The sequence below is a fragment of the Ctenopharyngodon idella genome, chromosome 16 (assembly GCF_019924925.1).
Source record: "Ctenopharyngodon idella isolate HZGC_01 chromosome 16, HZGC01, whole genome shotgun sequence".
Lineage (NCBI taxonomy): Eukaryota > Metazoa > Chordata > Actinopteri > Cypriniformes > Xenocyprididae > Ctenopharyngodon > Ctenopharyngodon idella.
This window is the reverse complement of record NC_067235.1, coordinates 29,781,266-29,800,000: the sequence shown is the minus strand read 5'-3', so window position 1 is coordinate 29,800,000 and position 18,735 is coordinate 29,781,266. Positions and strand designations below refer to the sequence as shown.

General features: G+C 36.2%; 1 protein-coding gene across 16 annotated transcripts in view; it reads right to left on the bottom strand.

Annotated features, from left to right (window-relative positions):
• syngap1b (synaptic Ras GTPase activating protein 1b) overlaps positions 1 to 18,735 on the bottom strand; it is a 135,940-nt gene that overhangs the window by 11,025 nt on the left and 106,180 nt on the right. For 13 of the 16 annotated variants that reach the window (XM_051865518.1, XM_051865517.1, XM_051865511.1 and 10 more), the window contains 5 exons: positions 16,891 to 17,466; positions 14,191 to 14,628; positions 12,343 to 12,519; positions 9,376 to 9,587; positions 2,974 to 3,046 (listed from right to left, as the gene is read on the bottom strand). In XM_051865518.1, coding sequence (XP_051721478.1) covers positions 2,974 to 3,046; positions 9,376 to 9,587; positions 12,343 to 12,519; positions 14,191 to 14,628; positions 16,891 to 17,466 — 1,476 coding nt within the window. Of the gene's footprint in view, positions 1 to 2,973; positions 3,047 to 4,106; positions 7,429 to 9,375; positions 9,588 to 12,342; positions 12,520 to 14,190; positions 14,629 to 16,890; positions 17,467 to 18,735 lie in introns of those variants that run through there. The other 3 variants (XM_051865509.1, XM_051865510.1, XM_051865521.1) reach the window with 3 other exon arrangements.

The following is an 18,735-nucleotide window of genomic DNA, read 5'->3' as shown; positions in this document are numbered from 1 at the left end:
GCAAGGGGAGTGTGTGTCCGACTGTCCGTGAGACAGGATCGGCATGCATGTGGACATAAGCACACACGCACACAAAAATACACACAAATTCCCAGACAAACATTTATATGTCCACCAAATTACACACACAAACCTCACCACACAGTAAAAGGCAAACAAAATCTGTGCTGAAGCTCTCAGTGCCATGTTGGTCATCATAATGATTTTGCAGCCAACATGCAGCTACAAGATAAACAAAATCTCTACAAATTCAATAGAATTATTCTTCAGCTCTTAAAATCTGAATCATTTGCGAACAGGGACATGCTACTGGCTCAATGCACCTGACATAATAAAAGTGGCAGGGAAAATACAGCAGAACAAAACAAACACAGCGTGTGAACGTCTGCCAAGCACATGAGCAAACACAGAACTGACAGAGACGCATCATTAAAAACTATGGGACAGTTCAAAACCAGGGCACTTTACAAACACAAACTTCTCTTGCTGAAATCAGAGCGGCTTTGGAATATGGAATATGATCAGTTCTATGAGTTTTTATATATTTTATTACAATTGTTTATTATTAATTGAATTGAATTGAAATCAAATGACTTTATAAATGAATTGATATTAAAGTCACCATGCAATCAAAACCGACAATTCTTGCTTTATGTATGGAATACTGCAGTGTTTATTATAAATGATTTATCCGTGCACATCATTATTCTTTTTTAATTCACGTGGCCTTGTAATCGTCAATCAAAATAACTTCCCCTCTCTCTCTCTCAGTGACATCTCTTCTCTTCTCTGATGATATTTACTGGCGTGAGGGCGGGGCAACCTGTCACTCACATGAGATCCACCAATAGCAAACCACAACCATCCAACGATCCCATCAATTCCCAATGGACAAAATCAAGTCCCGCCCTGCATTTTTTTCTTGTTTGAGAAGCCATTTCACTTGGCTATACATCATAATAGGGAAGAAAATACTATTGCAACTTCCGTTTCATGCAGACTTTAAGCATTTCCTAATCATCAGATTAAAGGATGTTATAAGGTAAGGCCCAGACGTTTTTTAACCAACCACATTTGGGTGATTTAAACATTTTAAGACATGTTAAATGAATGTTAAAATAATGTTTCCTTTTGGAACCTTGCAGTTGCACCTTTTCCAATCATCTTTTGATGCCCACCTGAGCTTCATCTATAGAGATGCTTTCTTTCACACACTAATTGTATTTTTCTGTGCTGACTGTGCTGAACGTCCATCTGAGGTAATTCTGTCTACTCAGCAGCTTCCCTGATCCCCGAGTTGTACGTGCAGCTCATACTCAACTCGCTCGTTTTATCTTATCTTATCTTGTCAGAAACAGGATTATTGATTTTCTTCTTTTCAAAGTCACATCGGAATTCGATTTAGATACAGCTGGAGATTCTGCGCACAGACTGGAACTGCTGAGAATTTGGTGTTTGTTGTAGCATACAGTACAGCGATGCACCATTTATGAGAAATCAAAGCATAAAAAGAAGCGAGGGATGACACATGGATAGAAACATGAAGCATTTTGACATCCCTACTGAAAGTACTAATGCTTAACTAAATATTTCTCCACTCGAGGTAAGGCAACACTGAGCAAATAATGCTCCAAAAATGCGATTATTATGCAAAAAGTATTTTTGGATCTATCTCATTGAAAAAAAAATGTCTATAATACCTCAAAAGTAGCATTAAGAATAAACGGAGAGCAAAAGGAGACTGCTGTTTCTCATAAGAAAAGACACCAATTATCAAAAGAGAGTTTCAGAAGAGATCTCATAAATGTCTCAAACTGTGCTCAGATTTGTCAAGATATCAAAACAAATAGATATCTGCTTTCAAATCTAAGAGATCTCAATATTATAACTCAAACATTTCTCATCAAGAGCAAATGATCTGAGCTATCTACATTCATTTATAGCTTTATATTCTTTAGGTGTGATTCTCAATGTTGTCTCAACAGTTTCTGTTTGTTTTTCTTTGTAATTTAGCTGAACCATCTTAATAATTAATAATAAATGAAACAATAATAATAATACAAAACTCTGTTCAATATCTTGAATATTTTTATTATTATATTTTCCCCCTTGAAATACCTTTTAATGTACACTACTGTTCAAAAGTTTGGGGTCAGTAAGATTTTTTAAAAAGAAATTAATAATCTTATTCCGCAAATATGCATTAAACTGATCAAAAGTGACAGTAAAGACATTCATAATGTTATAAAAAGATTTCAATTTCAAATAAATGCTGTTCTTTTGAACTTTCTCTTCGTGAAAGGAAAAAATGATCACGGTTTCAACAAAAATATTGATAATAAGAAATGTTTCATATTAGAATGATTTCTGAAGGATCATGTGACCCTGAAGACTGGAGTAATGATGCTAAAAATTCTTTTGCATCACAGGAAGATATTACATTTTAAAATATATTAAAACAGAAAACAGTTATTTTAAGTTTTGTAATATTATTTCACAATATTACCGTTTTTACTTTATTTTTGATCAAATAAATGCAAAAGAGACTTCATTCAAAAACATCTTTTTATAGTGTATATTAATATAAGAGTCGTTGGTGGTTAAATGTTAAAATTTTGGGTTTATGACATGATTACCATGTGTTTTCATAGAACAATAAACTCTCATATCAAAAGATCAAGGAAAAGTTGATACTTTAAGTTTCCTGAGCTTAGAAAAAGATCAACATCTGAGCAATAAAACATTCCTACAATCCAGTGTTTAGCATCAGGATGCTTCCTTCAGTGCTGCTCTTCCTCAAGTGGATCAAATCTGTGAGGGCTGAACTACTGAAAATAATACGGCAGTCCTGTAAAGCGTTCAGACAGGCATAGCAAACAAGCAAAGACACATTCCAGCGTGGACGCAGATGGACAGACACGGACAGAACGGTCCAGGAGACATTCACAGAGGAAAAAAAATAAGAAGACAGACCTGGTCTGCGAATATCCTGGGTTTGTGCTCAGGCACCACCCCTACCCTCAGCTCGTCTTCCACAGCCATGAGTCTTCACGAAAAACAAGGAAGCGAGGGAGAAAGAAAGGGTGAAAGAGGGAGACATTATTAGTTACAAAGCACACAGACATTATTGAGATCAGACAATCAATAATAAGTGTTCATCTGCCACAAATATCTAAATGCTTTGATTGTGGTATAAACAGTAGTAGTTTGCTTTGCAATGGCTCCAATCTGGAAAGCATACAGTGATCAGAAACATGCCATATTATGTCATTATGACATATTTCCATCATCCCATGGGAATAAGTGAGCTGATAAATGAAAATGGGCCACGTTGTATGGCTTCTAACGACGGCTGCCGCTTTCACTGGCAGCTTATTTCAGCAATTACACGCCATTGAAATGGCCGCCAGCGTGCATCAAAGTGACGTTCGGTTTCATACACAAAAACAGGGATGTTTTCATATCTCCACGTGAATATTTCCTCTTTGGAAATCACATCAGATGCTGTTTTTAGGCAGCAAAACGAAGCACTTTAATGAGCCAGATATTGGTGTGATTTTAAAGTGAATGATGGCTTTCTAGGGAATGATGTGTTTGGTTTGATTTATGTTGACAAGACGACATGAGCACATGACGGTACATGGGAAAACACGTGATATTACATGTGTGCATCTGGGTTGAATATGAAAGGTTTCATTGGATGGGTATCATTGAGCCAGTTTGGAGACAGATTTGACATTGTTTTGATATGATATGAAATAGTCATGAATGATACATTTATTTATTGCAGAAAAAGGCCCGTTCACACCAAGGACGATAACGATAAAGATATAGCTTTAAAAAAACATTCTAAATGAAAAAGAATAGCACAGAGAAACTATATAGTTGAAATCACTTTCAGAACGATTTTTATCCAGTTGCTGAACGATAAAAACATTGACAACCAATCAGAATCCATCCTGCTTAAAAGAGCTTGAGCTTTTAAAGCGACAGACGACAAAACTGCAGAATGTGCTTATAATCGTGCATTTATGTGGACGCTAACATAGTTATCTTTCTTGGTGTGAACAGGCCTTAACTTATTCTAGTCTTTAGCATTTATCCTAGTAAATAATGAATTCCACAGTTTAGGTTTTAAAACAATACGATTGGATATTTTATTCCATTGATAAATGTACATGTTTTATATTGCTTGTACAAAATTCAAATGCAAAAATAAAAAATAAAACAAAGACAAATTTAGTGCTTCAAGACTTCTAAAACAGACAGAAGCATCCAATTTATTCCAGATATGCTCAGGCCTGTTTTATATGCAACAATGTGATTGTTTATTAACAAAGGTCAGACAAAAGGTCATGGGGTCAGACACATTTCACAAGCAGAGGTCAGAGAGGGAATCATTAATAAACCTTCATTGTGCTATTTTTCATCGCTACAGTTATTTATTGCACACAGTTTGGCTACAAGAGTTAAATATATATCATTTCGTATACAGAATATATATGATTCTATGCTCTATATATATGAATAAATAGCTTTTAAAAGAATTTATAGGGAAGCAATGTCTTTTCTAACAGTATAGATTATTTAATACACTCATTTTTATACATCAATTCAATATATGAAAGACTAACAATGGAAAAAAGAAAGGCTAAAAAGGCTTATTTCAGTGCAAACATTCCATATTCTCCAAAATTATTATTTATATCAACATCACATTACAAAAGAGATTTTCTAAGAATTTATTTCAGTCCTAAATTAATTCACTCTTTATGTTTCTTGATCTATAATTCATATCTCTATGTTTATTTCACAAACAGCACCACACAAAATAAGATATTCATAAGCATGACAACTCACTTACCTCATGTTTAATATTTTATACTGTATCGTCTTGCCATTGTACATTGAACAAAATACCAAAACACACTCAACGCAACACTGATTTGTTGTGTTAATATTTATCTATGAGGGTGAAAACAAACCCAGGTCAAATTTCACCCTGAAATCAAAAGAAAAAAAAAAAATATTTTGCATAAAGATAATTAAGCTTATTTTGTATTTTGCATTATGACTTTTAAAAATAAATTAAAACCAAATTAATAATTTTCTATTGATTTTAGAATGAAACATAACCTGGACCATGTTTTGTGAGATTCAGTCATGAGTTTGAATATTAGGAATCATATGTGGCTTGTATTTGAATACAAGCAAACACAAGCCTCTTTCTGAAGCTTGGAAATATCTGCTTTTATTGCATATTTCAAAACGAATGCTCTTGACACTGAGACTGATATTCCCGCAACGCCTGAACAACTGAAATCCAAATGTGATGAGGAGTGGTTGACACATGAGATCGCTGTTCTTGTGATAGCACATAGAGATATGGAAAACATGAACATTTGAAATATGATCTATTCTGATGTGTAAGACACTCATCACACAGTATGTTCCAGAACACAGTGAAGAGAGAAGTGCAGCAGAGAACTTGAACAGGTAGTTCAGGAAGAGACGATTCTGTGTATTTTCAATGGGCCTGTTTACACCTGATCACTTCATGTGTTTTTATTGATTGGATAGCTATCTGATTTATCAAAACGATCCCATTTACACTTGGCCACATAAATGTGTCTCCGCAAAACGGATATAAATGTGAATGAATGCAGATTTAATGGAGTTCACGTCACCGAAAGCAACAAATATGAGCTGCATTTTATTGATCATCAGCTAATTTTAAAATCAAAATCTGCAATAGGAGAGAGTGCGGCAGCAGCACTGGTAATATCATTTAGTCTCATTACTTTTAATGAAGATGGTTGTGTTTTGAGTGCCTGCGATTTACTTTCAGTTTGATTTGCGGCAGTTTACGTGTCGGCTTGCTGAAGAGATACTCAGCTGGTCATGTGCGGCGATGCGTGATGCAGTAGCACTGTCACATCTGGCTATAACATGTTATTTAGCCTATGACACACGGTTATTTTTTTTTAGCATTTTAGGGTTTTTATGTGGTTTTATCAACCAGATGCATTTAGACTTGTTTAGTTTTGACTGGAATGCGTCCCAGACCACCTGCTGAAGTGGTTTGAGCGATCGGATTTAAAGTCCCCCTGAAATCAAAATTTACGTTTTTTAGATTTTAGTATGAATATGTTAGCCTTAAGGTTATGAATAAGCTGGTGTGCTCCAAAACAAAGACAAAATTCTGCCGCAGCACACACAGTCTGCTCCGATCCAGAGACATGATAGCACAGAGCGGATCATATGCACGAGTCGGTGCAGACCACAAAACGCATCGGACCCATTTGAATTCTGCACAGAATGCTGTATTTTAAAGCGATATGGAGGAGAAATGGTTAGAGATTAGAAGGAAACTGAGGCTTTACCAAGCTCAACAGCTCTGGCCGAGCTGTGATATAAACAAAATGCTATTGGCTATTTTAAAAAAAGGGAGGAGCTGTTCGATATGTCCCGCCCTGTCTTCCTGTTTCAGTTGAAATTACGTCAACACACTGAATAATGCTGCGCGTTCCAAGGCACTTCAGTGGGCCTTTAAATTCGTCTCGAATGCGTTTCGGAGGGCATTTAGACCAGGTCTTTTCACGATCGGATAGCTATCGATCAGAGAAAACGCATGAAGTGATGAGATGTAAACAGGTCCATTATGTTCTGCTACAATTACTGATGGCTAATTGGAAGAGAAATCCCCAGCACCATTTCTGTTTCAAGACAAATATGTAGAAGCCAAATAAAGGCTTGCCTAAATACTTTATTATTACAGCTACACATATTTTCACTCATTAAAGGATCAAATCACCCCAATGAATGAAAATTTCATCATCATTTACACACCCTCATCTCACTCTTAAACCCGCATGACTGTCTTTTTTTCTATTGAACACAAAAGTTGACGGTGCTTTTATGGTGTTTTTATCCTTATTGGAGCTTGAGAAGTAAAAAAGCTGTGTAAAGATTTAAAAAAATCCCCTTTTGTGTTTCATTGAAATATTAACAGTAAACAGGTTTGCAAACACATGAGGGTGACTAAATAATCACAAAATTTCTATTAATGGATGAATCCTTGTAAGAGCTTTTAAAAATGGCCTTTTTTCTTTCTTAACAAGTTCTTTAAACATTAGCAATTCATAAAGCAATTTCTTTTCAGCTTAAGCACAATTCATGACACTGTCCATGTCAAACTTGTTTCCTCAGACGGCAGTGCTTAAAATGACAAATACATTATCAATACTGCAAACATATGACTGCCTCAATTACAAACACATCCTGTTCGTCCTGAGATCATTCCAGAAAGGCATTGCACTAACACACTTCAAGGAAGGAAGATGATGATTTATATTTTTATGGCCTTTTGGGAGTAAGAACCCAGGTCTCCCTTCACCATCTGAGTGTCTTCACTCCATGTCTTCATTCCTAGAATTGGATTGAAATAGCAATATACTATGTGACACAAAATATGCAGTAAATGCTGCATTACAGGAAGTTACATCATCATTTCATCAACCAATGGGTAGGGTGATGTCATTTATAACAGTGAAGCAAAATATTGGAAGATGTGTCTCTGTAGATTCACAAAGCCGCAAAGAATCCAAATAACAGAATAATAAAAATGATGAAAAGAAACAAAAACAACAACAGAAAGGAAATAAACCCAGTTCATCAATTAAAAAGTAGCTTTGTGATGACACACATCACGACAATTACAAGACTGAGTCCATGTGTAAAGATGTGGTGAAACTATTATACATAAATGGCAGACAAACCCCTTATAAAATGTATAAAACATATATACAGTGACCTTAAAAAGTATTTGGAAATTTGCGTCATTCTTAAAAATGTCTTGAATGTCAAACAAAATATCAGAGCATGCATCTGCAAACAAACAAGTACCTTCACTTTCTAAACAACCCCCCAAAAATGTTGTCTTCATTTTGAACAGTATAAACTACCATTGAAAAGTTTGGGGTCAGTAAGATTTTTGAAAGACATTAATACTTTTATTCAACAAGGATGCTTTAAATTGATAAAAAAGTGACAGTAAAGACTTTTATAATGTTACATAAGATTTCTATTTCAAATAAATGCTGTTCTTTTGAACTTTCTTTTCATAAAAGAAGCCTGAAAAAATGTATCACGATTTCTTCAAAAAAATGAAGCAACATAATTGTTTTTTTAACATTGATAATAATCAGAAATGTTTCTTGAGCAGCAAATCAGCATATTAGAATGATTTCTGAAGGATCATGTGACATCTGGAAAACTGGAGTAATGATGCTGAAAATTCAGCTTTGATCACAGGAATGAACTATTTTAAAATATACTGGTAACACTTTAGTTAATATGAACTAAGAATGAACAATATGTCTACAGCGTTTATTACTATTTACTAGTATATATTTAAAAACAAAAATTGTATTTGTTATTATTAGTTAATGCACTGTGAACTAACATGAACAAACTAATGTTAACAAAGATTAATAAATACTGTAACAAATGTATTGCTCATTGTTAGTTAATGTTAATTAATACATTAAAGGTCCAGTGTGTAATATTTAGTAGGATCTATTAACAGAATAGAATGCAATATAATATACATAACTGTTTTCATTGGTGTACAAAGACCTTACATAATGAACCGTTATGTTTTTATTACCTTAGAATGAGCCATTTCTATCTACGTACCCTGCGGGTCCCCTTACATGGAAGTCGCCATTTTGCGCCACCATGTTTCTACAGTAGCCCTAAATGGACAAACTGCTCATTGCTTGACTGGCTACTCTTTGCTGTCTCAGACAACGACATTTTTGTCCTGTGTCGGCCACCGTAGCTTCTCTATGTGCTTCGAAAGGGAGGGGTGAGTGGTGGACTGAGCCATTGGTTGCAATTCACAACCTCACCACTAGATGCCACTAAAATTTACACACTGAACCTTTAACTAATGTTAATAAATAAGACCTTATTGTAAAGTGTTACCAATATATTCATAAAATATATTTTGATCAAATAAATGCAGTCTTAGTGAGACTTCTGTCAAAAACATTAAAAATCTTACTAACCCCAAACTTTTAATGTTTTATCACTTGGAACTTATGCTTTGCTTGAAAAGAGTACTTGTGCTATATTTCTTTTAATTAATGTCACTTGAATGTCACATTTTGATATTTTGTTATCTAATGCAATGACATTCAGACATTTTTAAGTTTGGCTTAAATGTCCAAATGCTTTTTGGGGCCACTATTTCTATACAGAATTACTTAAGGGGTCATCGTCAAATGAGCTTGGAAGGAACCGCAAGTAAGTACACAGCGACTGTGATCACATGACCACTGCTGTTTCTCCAGCCTCTTTTTTTCATTTTACCTGTCAATAATTCCTTTAATTTGGTTGTCTTTCTCCATCTGCTGCTGTCTCAGTCTCCTCTCGCTGTCCTCCAGTCGGCTCTGATACTGCAGCAGGATTTTATTGGTCTGCTGCTCCTGAGTTAACAGCCTCCTCTCGTACTCCTCCAGCTTACGGTGTGACATTATCAGACGCTCCTTCAAAGAGTTGATCTCCTCCTCGTATTCACGCACCTGCGTCCAGACAAGAGATGAGGACAGTGGGCATGTTATCACAGCAGATGTTACCCTCATCTTGATGGTTTTGTTGAGACAGTAAGGTAACTAAGCTACTCCTAGTGTCCTGTGTTGGTGAGTGGCTAACTAAAAGTATTAAAAAATATTTAAAAAATAAAAGTAAAAAATAAAATTAAATAAAAAATTATAAAAATAAAATTAAGTAAAATCAAAAAATGAAAGTGTTAAAAATTAACTGAATAATTTGTGAAATTTATAATTAAGTTATTATCCATTAAATGGCTTTAATAAACCTTCAAAAACTACTAAAAAGTATTAAATAAATGTAAAAATAAAAATGTAATTAAAAATGTAATAATAAAAATATTAAAAAATAAACTGAATGATTTGTGAAAATTAAAATTAACAAGATATTATCCATTAAATGGCTTCAATAAACTTTCAAAATATTATTAAAATCTACAAAAAAATGCAAAACAAATGCAGTATTAAATAAATGTAAAAATAAAAATTAAACAAAAAATAAAATTAAATAAAAGTATGAATGAAAGTATTAAAAATTAACTAAATAATTTATGAAATTTATAATTTGCAAGATATTATCCATTAAATGGCCTTAATAAACTTTCAAAATATTAAAATCTATAAAAAAAATATAAAAAAATTAAAGTATTAAATATATGTAAAAATGAAATAAAAAATGTTAAATAAAAATAAAATTAAATGGTAACACTTTATTTTAGGGTATTTTAACTAGTTGCTTATTAGCATGCATATTACTAGAATATTAGCTGCTTATTAGTAATTAATAAGAACATATTAATGCCTTATTCTGCATGACCTTATTCTACATTCTTAATCCTACCCAATACCTAAACTTAACAACTAACTTACTAACTATTAATAAGCAGTAAATTAGGAGTTTATTGAGGGAAAAGTCGTAGTTAATAGTGAATACATGTTCCCTATACTAAAGTGTTACCAATTAAATAAAAGTAAAAAAATAAAAGTATTAAAAAAGTAAACAATTTGTGAAAATTATAATTAACAAGATATTATCCATTAAATAGCTTTAATAAACTTTCAAAATATTATTAGACATGATATATGAGGACAGTGGGCATGTTATCACGGCAGACGTTATAAATATTATTAGTAAAGCTGGGCGTACATGGTACGATTTTTGTTGCTGTATAAGCTCCAGACGATATTTTCTCTCGGGAGAAATCGATTGGAAATTGTTTATGCTCGTATGGTTGTGGCTTGCATTGTGTTAGAGGAATTACGAGTCGAGCTGAGTATGTTACGACCACCACCTGATAATTTTTAAACGTGTTTTAAAAATTTGGTGAGTCAGCCCGATTTTGACCAGCGTATAGGCTGTTCCCTAATGGCAAATCATACACAACCACGTCACATAGGCTAGATCTATAAATATTACTATACCTCAGTGGCTCAACACACTCAGATACACTCTCAAATTATTTTTGTTAAATGGCTGTTTTGTTCTCTGCAAACTCAACTTTTTATTTTCTTTCTTTTTTCTATCCGAAGCTATAGCAGCAACATTGAAAGCTCCAGTCTCCGTGTTCAGTACGAAAGCTCACGAGATTGTCACTGGTACAGTCCTGCCGTGTACCAGCTGCTTTGACACAATTATCAGGTTAACTGAATCGTAACGTGTGGCTCACGACCTCCCGAGTGTCCACCCGTTCGCCTGAAGGTTATAAAGCTACTCCTAGTCCAGCATTGGTGATTGACTAACTATAAAAGTGGTGATGCTATGAAAATTCTGGCATCATTTACTTACTCTCATGACGTTCCAAATCTTTTCTTTCTTCTATAGAAAAAAAAAGGTAAGTTTTGAAAGGATATCCAGGGCAGGATATTCTTCAAAAATTCATCTTTTGTGCGAAGAAAGAAAGTCATGCGGGTTTCAAACGACATCAGGGTTAGTAAATAATGACTGTTTTTATAATTTTGTAGCTCAGCCATTTTCAGAACAGTGTGTTTTTTCCAGTAATGAGCAACTTTCAGATTTTGGCCAAAATTCTGCAACTTATAAGGAAGCATGATTTTGTTCCCTACAGCTTTTCCGCAAGGAATGTGTCATTCGTGCATGAAAATGTTGCCTATGTGGGCAACTACAGTCAGTGCAAATGAACAAAAAACCACATGGGAATGAGAAAATGTACAAAAAGATGCTGATTCATAACTGATTTTAATGGCAGATTTTGAAGATAAAACTGTCCTTTAATAGGCACACTGAGAAGCAATGAAACAAGGTTGTGTGTCACCTCTACACAAACGTCCAGACGGGGGAACGGAGGGTAAAAAGCAACCAGGACGTACTGATTGAAAGCTCATGCTGCTCTCTCCTGTAGTCTGTTAACAGCAAAAGGCTGTTCATTCTCATTTGATATTTAAATAATGCATAAATCAGGCACCATCTGTTGCCAAGGTGAAAGACATGATATGCATTTCCTTGACACTTGTGTGCTGAGACACAGCTGCACTCAGACAACTTAGTGTCTTGGGACCCCTTGGTATATGGAGACGGGCTCATTTGCACGAGGACAGAGTTGGAATCAAGTTCGAGTTTAGAACAAGAACAAATTAGAAGTAATTCTAATTCAAAGCTCACAACATTTACATCACAACAGCCTTCTAGCATTGCAATATATTTTGGTTTAATTAAAATAAACCCAAAGCACATAGCTAGTATAGCTGGTTGAGAAACAGAAAAACACACCCTGTCCAAACGTGACTCGTCCATGCTCTTGGAATACTCCTTTAGCTTGAATTCTTCTCTGTCGATGCGGGAACTCTCTATGTCAGCAGAAAGATGGGGCATGTTGGACACCCAGGCGACCGTTCGCTCAGAGGCAGGGGTCGAGGGGTTGAGAGTGGTTGGAGATTGGGAAGAGCCCTGAGGAAAAGAACAAAACATCATGTAAGTGTGGAAACAGGCATTTGGGTTGCAATATTTTCACTACACAGTTTGGGGTTGGTGAGATTTTGTATGTTTTTGAAAATAGTGTCTTATGCTCACCAAGGGTGCATTTATTTGATCAAAAATGAAAAATTAAATAGTATTACAATTAAAAAAAATGTGTTCTATTTGAATACATTTTAAAATGTAATTTATTCATGTGATGCAATGCTGAATTTTCAGCATCATTACTCCAGTCTTAAATCATTGGATTTACTTAAAAAAGCAGCGTCAATTGGTTCCACGCAACAATATTGAGTAATCTGTACAAATAACAATTTAGTTGTATGAAGAAAAGAAATTCAAGTAAAGCTGACAAAATTTCTTTGGTACTCATTTGAATTTGTCACTGTTTACTTTTGTCACTGTTTACGTTTATTACGTAAGTTGAAGACATTTATTGACTTAATTTATCTTATTAAATTTACTATTAGCTCTACAAAATTACTCACTGAGCAAACTTAATTTAATTGAGAGCAGGAATTCCATCCTAAACATGCATCTATGAGTGCTCACAGCCTAAACACAGGTGCCAGTCTTCTGCATAATGGAAACCACAAAATTCAAAAACATTACAGAAACTCTTCTAAATGTCCAACATAACTAAACATTAAACACTAACATAAACTAACATTTTTCCGTTTACTGAACAACACATAAAATAACACTTTAATCCCTAAATTTACTCTCCTAATGCAGTCAATAGTTAGTTATGTCAATATTAATTTGTGCGTTTCACTCAGCAATGTTAAGTTGACTGAACAAACAGTAAGTAAAGTTGACAATACTCAATTTTAGTAGAAACAACTCAGTTAAATTAAGTTCATGTAGTTACATGAGTTTTTAAGTAATGTGAACAAGGATGGTATGAGTGAAACTAACTATGAAAGTTATTTTTTTTTTGAGTGCATGATCTTTCAGATATCATTCTAATATGCTGATTTTCTACTCAAGAAACATTTTTTTCTTATAATTACAAATGTACAATTGCAAATCAATTTATTCTGGATTCTTTGATGTATACAAAGTAAAAATAAACAGCAATATAAATATTTTCTAACATTATAAAAGTCTTTACTGCCACTTTTGATCCATTTCACAGAATTCTGCAGATTTTTCTTTACTATCTGCACAAAAATGTGAAAAAGTTTTGTGTGTGATAAATATTCCTGAATATCGCTGATTTTTTAAAACAAATAAATGTAATAATTTGTGAAAAGTATAATTAACAAGATATTATAACATTTAAATATTATTAAAATCTGCAAAAAATGTGAAAAACAATTTTTTTTGGGCATTTTATAGTGAAATAAATATTTATTTAAAATAACCACATTTATCACTACGTTTTCCATTCAGATAGATAAATTGTGGTGTGATAAATATTGCTGATTTTTTATAAAAAATTGTTAAAATGACAATCAAAATATTGCCAATTTTTTGAACTGGTTCCACACTTTTTCCATGCCTTTCCATCACAAATGACTGGAAAAAGATTTTTAAAAATAATTTTAAATAGATCACACACAAAAAGAAATATCTAGCTAAAGAAATACTAAACACATGTTTGATAACAGGTATAGTAGGAATGGTTTCTGATCCGAACACCTGTTTGCTCATGGTAGGCTTCAGCAGATGCTGTTGCTGGACCTGTTGCCGTTCCTGATGTGATTTCGATTGCTGTGTGGACTGCGGCGTTCCGCCCTGAGAGCCCTGGGATCCCTGGCTCTCCCTGGTGGAGCTCTGCTGATGCGGCAGGCCAGGGGGGGTGCTGTCTTTGACGGACAGTTGCTGCCGAGGACCCTGCTGCCGGCCCCCAAAGCCAGACTCCGGGGACTGAAGCAGGTTTCCGCTCTGTGGCCTGGTCTTTGCTGCAGGAGCGGCAGCAGAACTCACGGAAAGCTGATGTGAGGGTTGCGATTTCATGCGCTGTGTGGGAGGAGCCATGGAGGTTTGACGGACAGGCTGAACGGTGGAAGGAGGCGTGGCTAGTGATGAATGAGATGTGCCGGTCTGCGATGCCATGCCTGCCATCTGCTGCTGCTCCTGGTCATGAGACACATGCTTAAATAACAACTACCATTTCTGACACTCATTTATAAATCAATTAGATGTAAACAATAGATAATATAACAATATTTTACAGATTTAATGCTTTTAGGAACAAAAAGTGCTACTGGTTGTTTTTCAATGGATGCTTGTCTTTAATGGATGGATTGGATTCATCTCACGATCCCTGTTTTATAATGAAGGTATAAAGTCTTGTTTTGAATCTGCATGTTTTCATTTGTATTTCTAACACAAATTACTATATTACTGTTGCTGAAGCATGTCTATCATAAAACCGAGACCAGATACTGATGCTACATCCATAGACAAATGATGTATAATTTGTTAACTTCTGTAACATTCGTGGACAGTTGCCTCTATAGTGGAGGCAAAAAGTGACGTTGGGCCCATCAGCGGGGATCAGTTGTGCCAACAGGTTAAAGGGGTCATGACACAAGAAATACATTTTTCCTTTATCTTTTCACATATAAGAGGTCTTTTACCATCTTTTACCAGAGGTACCATTAAAACATCCTGCAAGATTCATAGCTTAAAACGTCGGATGTAGGACGGTAAGAGCTATGCATGTAAACCTCACTCCCTGATCTCAAGAGGCGCTCTAGCAACTGATGCTAAAGACTGCGTTCTTTAGCCTCCTTGTTAGACCGTCCGACTCCCATGCCGACGGACCCGGGTCCGAGTCCCGCTTAGAGTGGGCGGTTCGAACAAGAGGGGTTACATTGGTGCCGTGACCAGGATGGGAGTGAGGTTTAGGGGGGTGAGTGTAACGAACGTAGGCTGGTAAGAGAAACGTCACTCCCCTGATTTCAAGAGGTGCTCTAGCAACTGATGCTAGATACTGCGGTCTTTAGCCTCCTTGTTAGAGCGTCGACTCCAATGCTGGATGAAAGTGAGGTTTAGCCAGACTCCGGGGACTGAAACCTCACTCCCATCCTGGACACGGCACCAATGTAACCCCTCTTTTTCGAACCGCCCACTCTAAGCGGGACTCGAACCCATGTCCGTCGGCATGGGAGTCGGACGGTCTAACAAGGAGGCTAAAGAACGCAGTCTTTAGCATCAGTTGCTTTTAGCATCAGTTGCTAGAGCGAACGTAGGCCGGTAAGAGAAACCTCACTCCCCTGATTTCAAGAGGTGGTCTTTAGCCTTCTTGTTAGAACGTCGACTCCAATGCTGGATGGGAGTGAGGTTTAGGGGGTGAGTGTAACGAACGTAGGCCGGTAAGAGAAACGTCACTCCCCTGATTTCAAGAGGTGCTCTAGCAACTGACGCTAGATACTGCAGTCTTTAGCCTCCTTGTTAGAGTGTCGACTCCAATGCTGGCAGACCCGGGTTTGAGTCCCACTTAGAGCGGGCGGTTCGAACAGGAGGGGTTAAATTGGTGCCATGACCCAGATGGGAGTGAGGTTTAGGGGGGTGAGTGTAACGAATGTAGGCCGGTAAGAGCTGTGTGTGTAAACCTCACTCCCCTGATCTCAAGAGGCGCTCTAGCAACTGACGCTAGAGACTGTTCTTTAGCCTCCTTGTTAAAGTGCCAGACTCCCATGCCGGCGAACCTGGGTTTGAGTCCCGCTTAGAGCAGGCGGTTCGAACAGGAGGGGTTACACTGACACCTGTCTACACCAGACACAAGCATCATGTCAAAAGCAAACCCATTATAATCACTGATGCTGTCTATGCTTGGTACAATATACAGATGCCTGCTCAATTTCTGATGTACTCTACATGCTTGAGTCTGCTGACAACAGGACAAATGGAAGAGTAAAAGAATTTTCGTTTTGACGGATCCAGATTAAATAGCTTGTTTGTGTCTCTGTACAGACTTCAGAAGGATCCCTGTATTAGGAACAAGGGGATAGTTTATTTTTAATGTTGTCCCGATCACGTCGGACAATTATATGTTTGTTAAGAGCACTTCTCTAATGTGTTTACTATCTTTCTTTAGTGTGAAATGTTGCTGTTTGTGCATGAAAAAGTTCTGCAAAGTTATAATGCACAAACTCACTCCAAAGGGAGTTATTCTCTATATCAGTAAGCGCTGTTTCTGAACTCCCTGAAACGCCTTGATTGGAGTCTTTAGTTTTCTTCTGGGAACGTACACGTCACAATATTCCTCGTTTAAATAATTCCCGTCCAAGGCATACACAAAAAAAGGGCGCAATGCCTGGTTGAGTTGAAGACTTTGTAAAAGGGCATAATAGGTCCTTTTTAAAATCAAAATGATGGTCAAGAAAATACCTGCATGTGCATCGAGAGCTGGCGTCCCCTGTAGTCACTCTGGTTATGGCGGCTGTAGTCGTCACTGTAGCTGTGGGAGTGAATAATGCTCGGCTGACCCAGATGAGGGCCGGGTCTGAGGGTGGAGAGGTCTTCGCTTCGGGAGAAACCACCATGGGCGAACTGCGGGATGTATGTTGGGTGAGAGGCATCTGGCTCAGGGGCCAGCAGGAGAGGAGGAGGAGGTTGGGCTCGACTGTGCTGGTGGTGAAGCTGAGGCCCATCAGCAGCGAGGTGGAACAGAGGGTTCTGGAAGGAGAGGGGGTAGCGGAGGGCGGCGGCTTGCTGCTGTTGCTGTTGGGACAGCGAGTCGGTGGTGGCTCCCATCTGGCTCAGTTGGCTCAACCTCAGACCCCCGGACATACTGGAACCACCGGATCCGGCTGACATACGCCCTCCGGCACGCAGCTGACCTCCGAGGCCTCCTCCCAAGGCCGCGAGCCCACCGTAGCTGCCGAGGCCAGCAATCGAGGCCTGGGAAGAGTTGAGCATGTCCCCCATAGACTGCAGGTTAGAGACGCTGTTCATTCTTGAGTCCTGGAGGTCCATCATAGAAATGTTTTCATTAACACCTAGAACCATGGGCGAGAGCGCTGCAGCTACCTGCCGGGCGCAGCAGTTGTGGGCGGTTTATGCATGTGGCTTGACTGCATGTGAGTACACAGTGATGTGTGTATTAACTTGAGGGTAACAATTCACCCAAAAATGAAATTTCTGTCATTATCTACTCACTGTCATTTGCAGTTCTTTTTTCAGTGGAATATAAAAGCATAATTTTTATGCATTTTTTTTTCATACAGTTTGTCAAATAAAATAATAGCCATAAAAAACAATAGCCAGGTTGTCCTGGTAATAATGTTAAGATAAATTATATTTAATTATTTAAATATTATATATAGATAACAGTAATAAATAATTATAATTTGCTTTTACATAAGGATAATTCATTTAACTGAATTCAAAATGTTCATTAAAAGCACCATAATTTTTTATAATATGTTCATTTATATGTCATTGTAACATTGTTTAATGTTTGTGTAAAAAATTTACATAAAAAAAAAAAATGCTTAACTTATTGATTATAGTCTATACAGAAGTAAGGTTTTGTTTTTTGTTTTTTAGATTATATTTACAGCATCTTCAAAAAAAAAAAAAAAAAAAAAAAAAAAAAAAAAACAGAAGACAAGCTGTCCTGGTAATGATGTTCTATATTCTATACAATATAATACTTAAATAATGGTAAATAATAAAATATATTATATAATAATAAGCAATATAACAATAAATAATTACCATCAGCTTTTATAGGAGAAACAAATTATTAACTAAACTTAAAAATTTTGTAATTTAAAAAACTTTTTTTTTTTTTGGAGACTGACATGCAATATTCTGAGATTTTGAAGCCAAAGTATTAATATTATTATTAATATTATTTTAAATTATTTTATAATATATAATTATTTTAAATTCTGAAAACTTATCACTATAAACACTGCACATGAAAGTGCAGGATATAATAAATCACAAAATTTTAATTTTTGGGTGAAATATTAATTTTTGTACTGTATGTCAGGACCCGGAATCCCAAATGGTGATGGAAGATTAACATAAAGAATCTCTTGATGTATTGACTGCACCCACATCATGTCGTAGCCCTCTTTCCATGCTTGGATGGTATTTGACCATGCAGTAAGCAGGTCAGTGGCGCTTCCTTCTCCGACAGGAACAAAGCGAACCCTCAGAAAAGCTGGTGAAACGTGTGCTAGGGAGTGAGCTGTTATTCAAATGAGAATTTGGACCAGACAG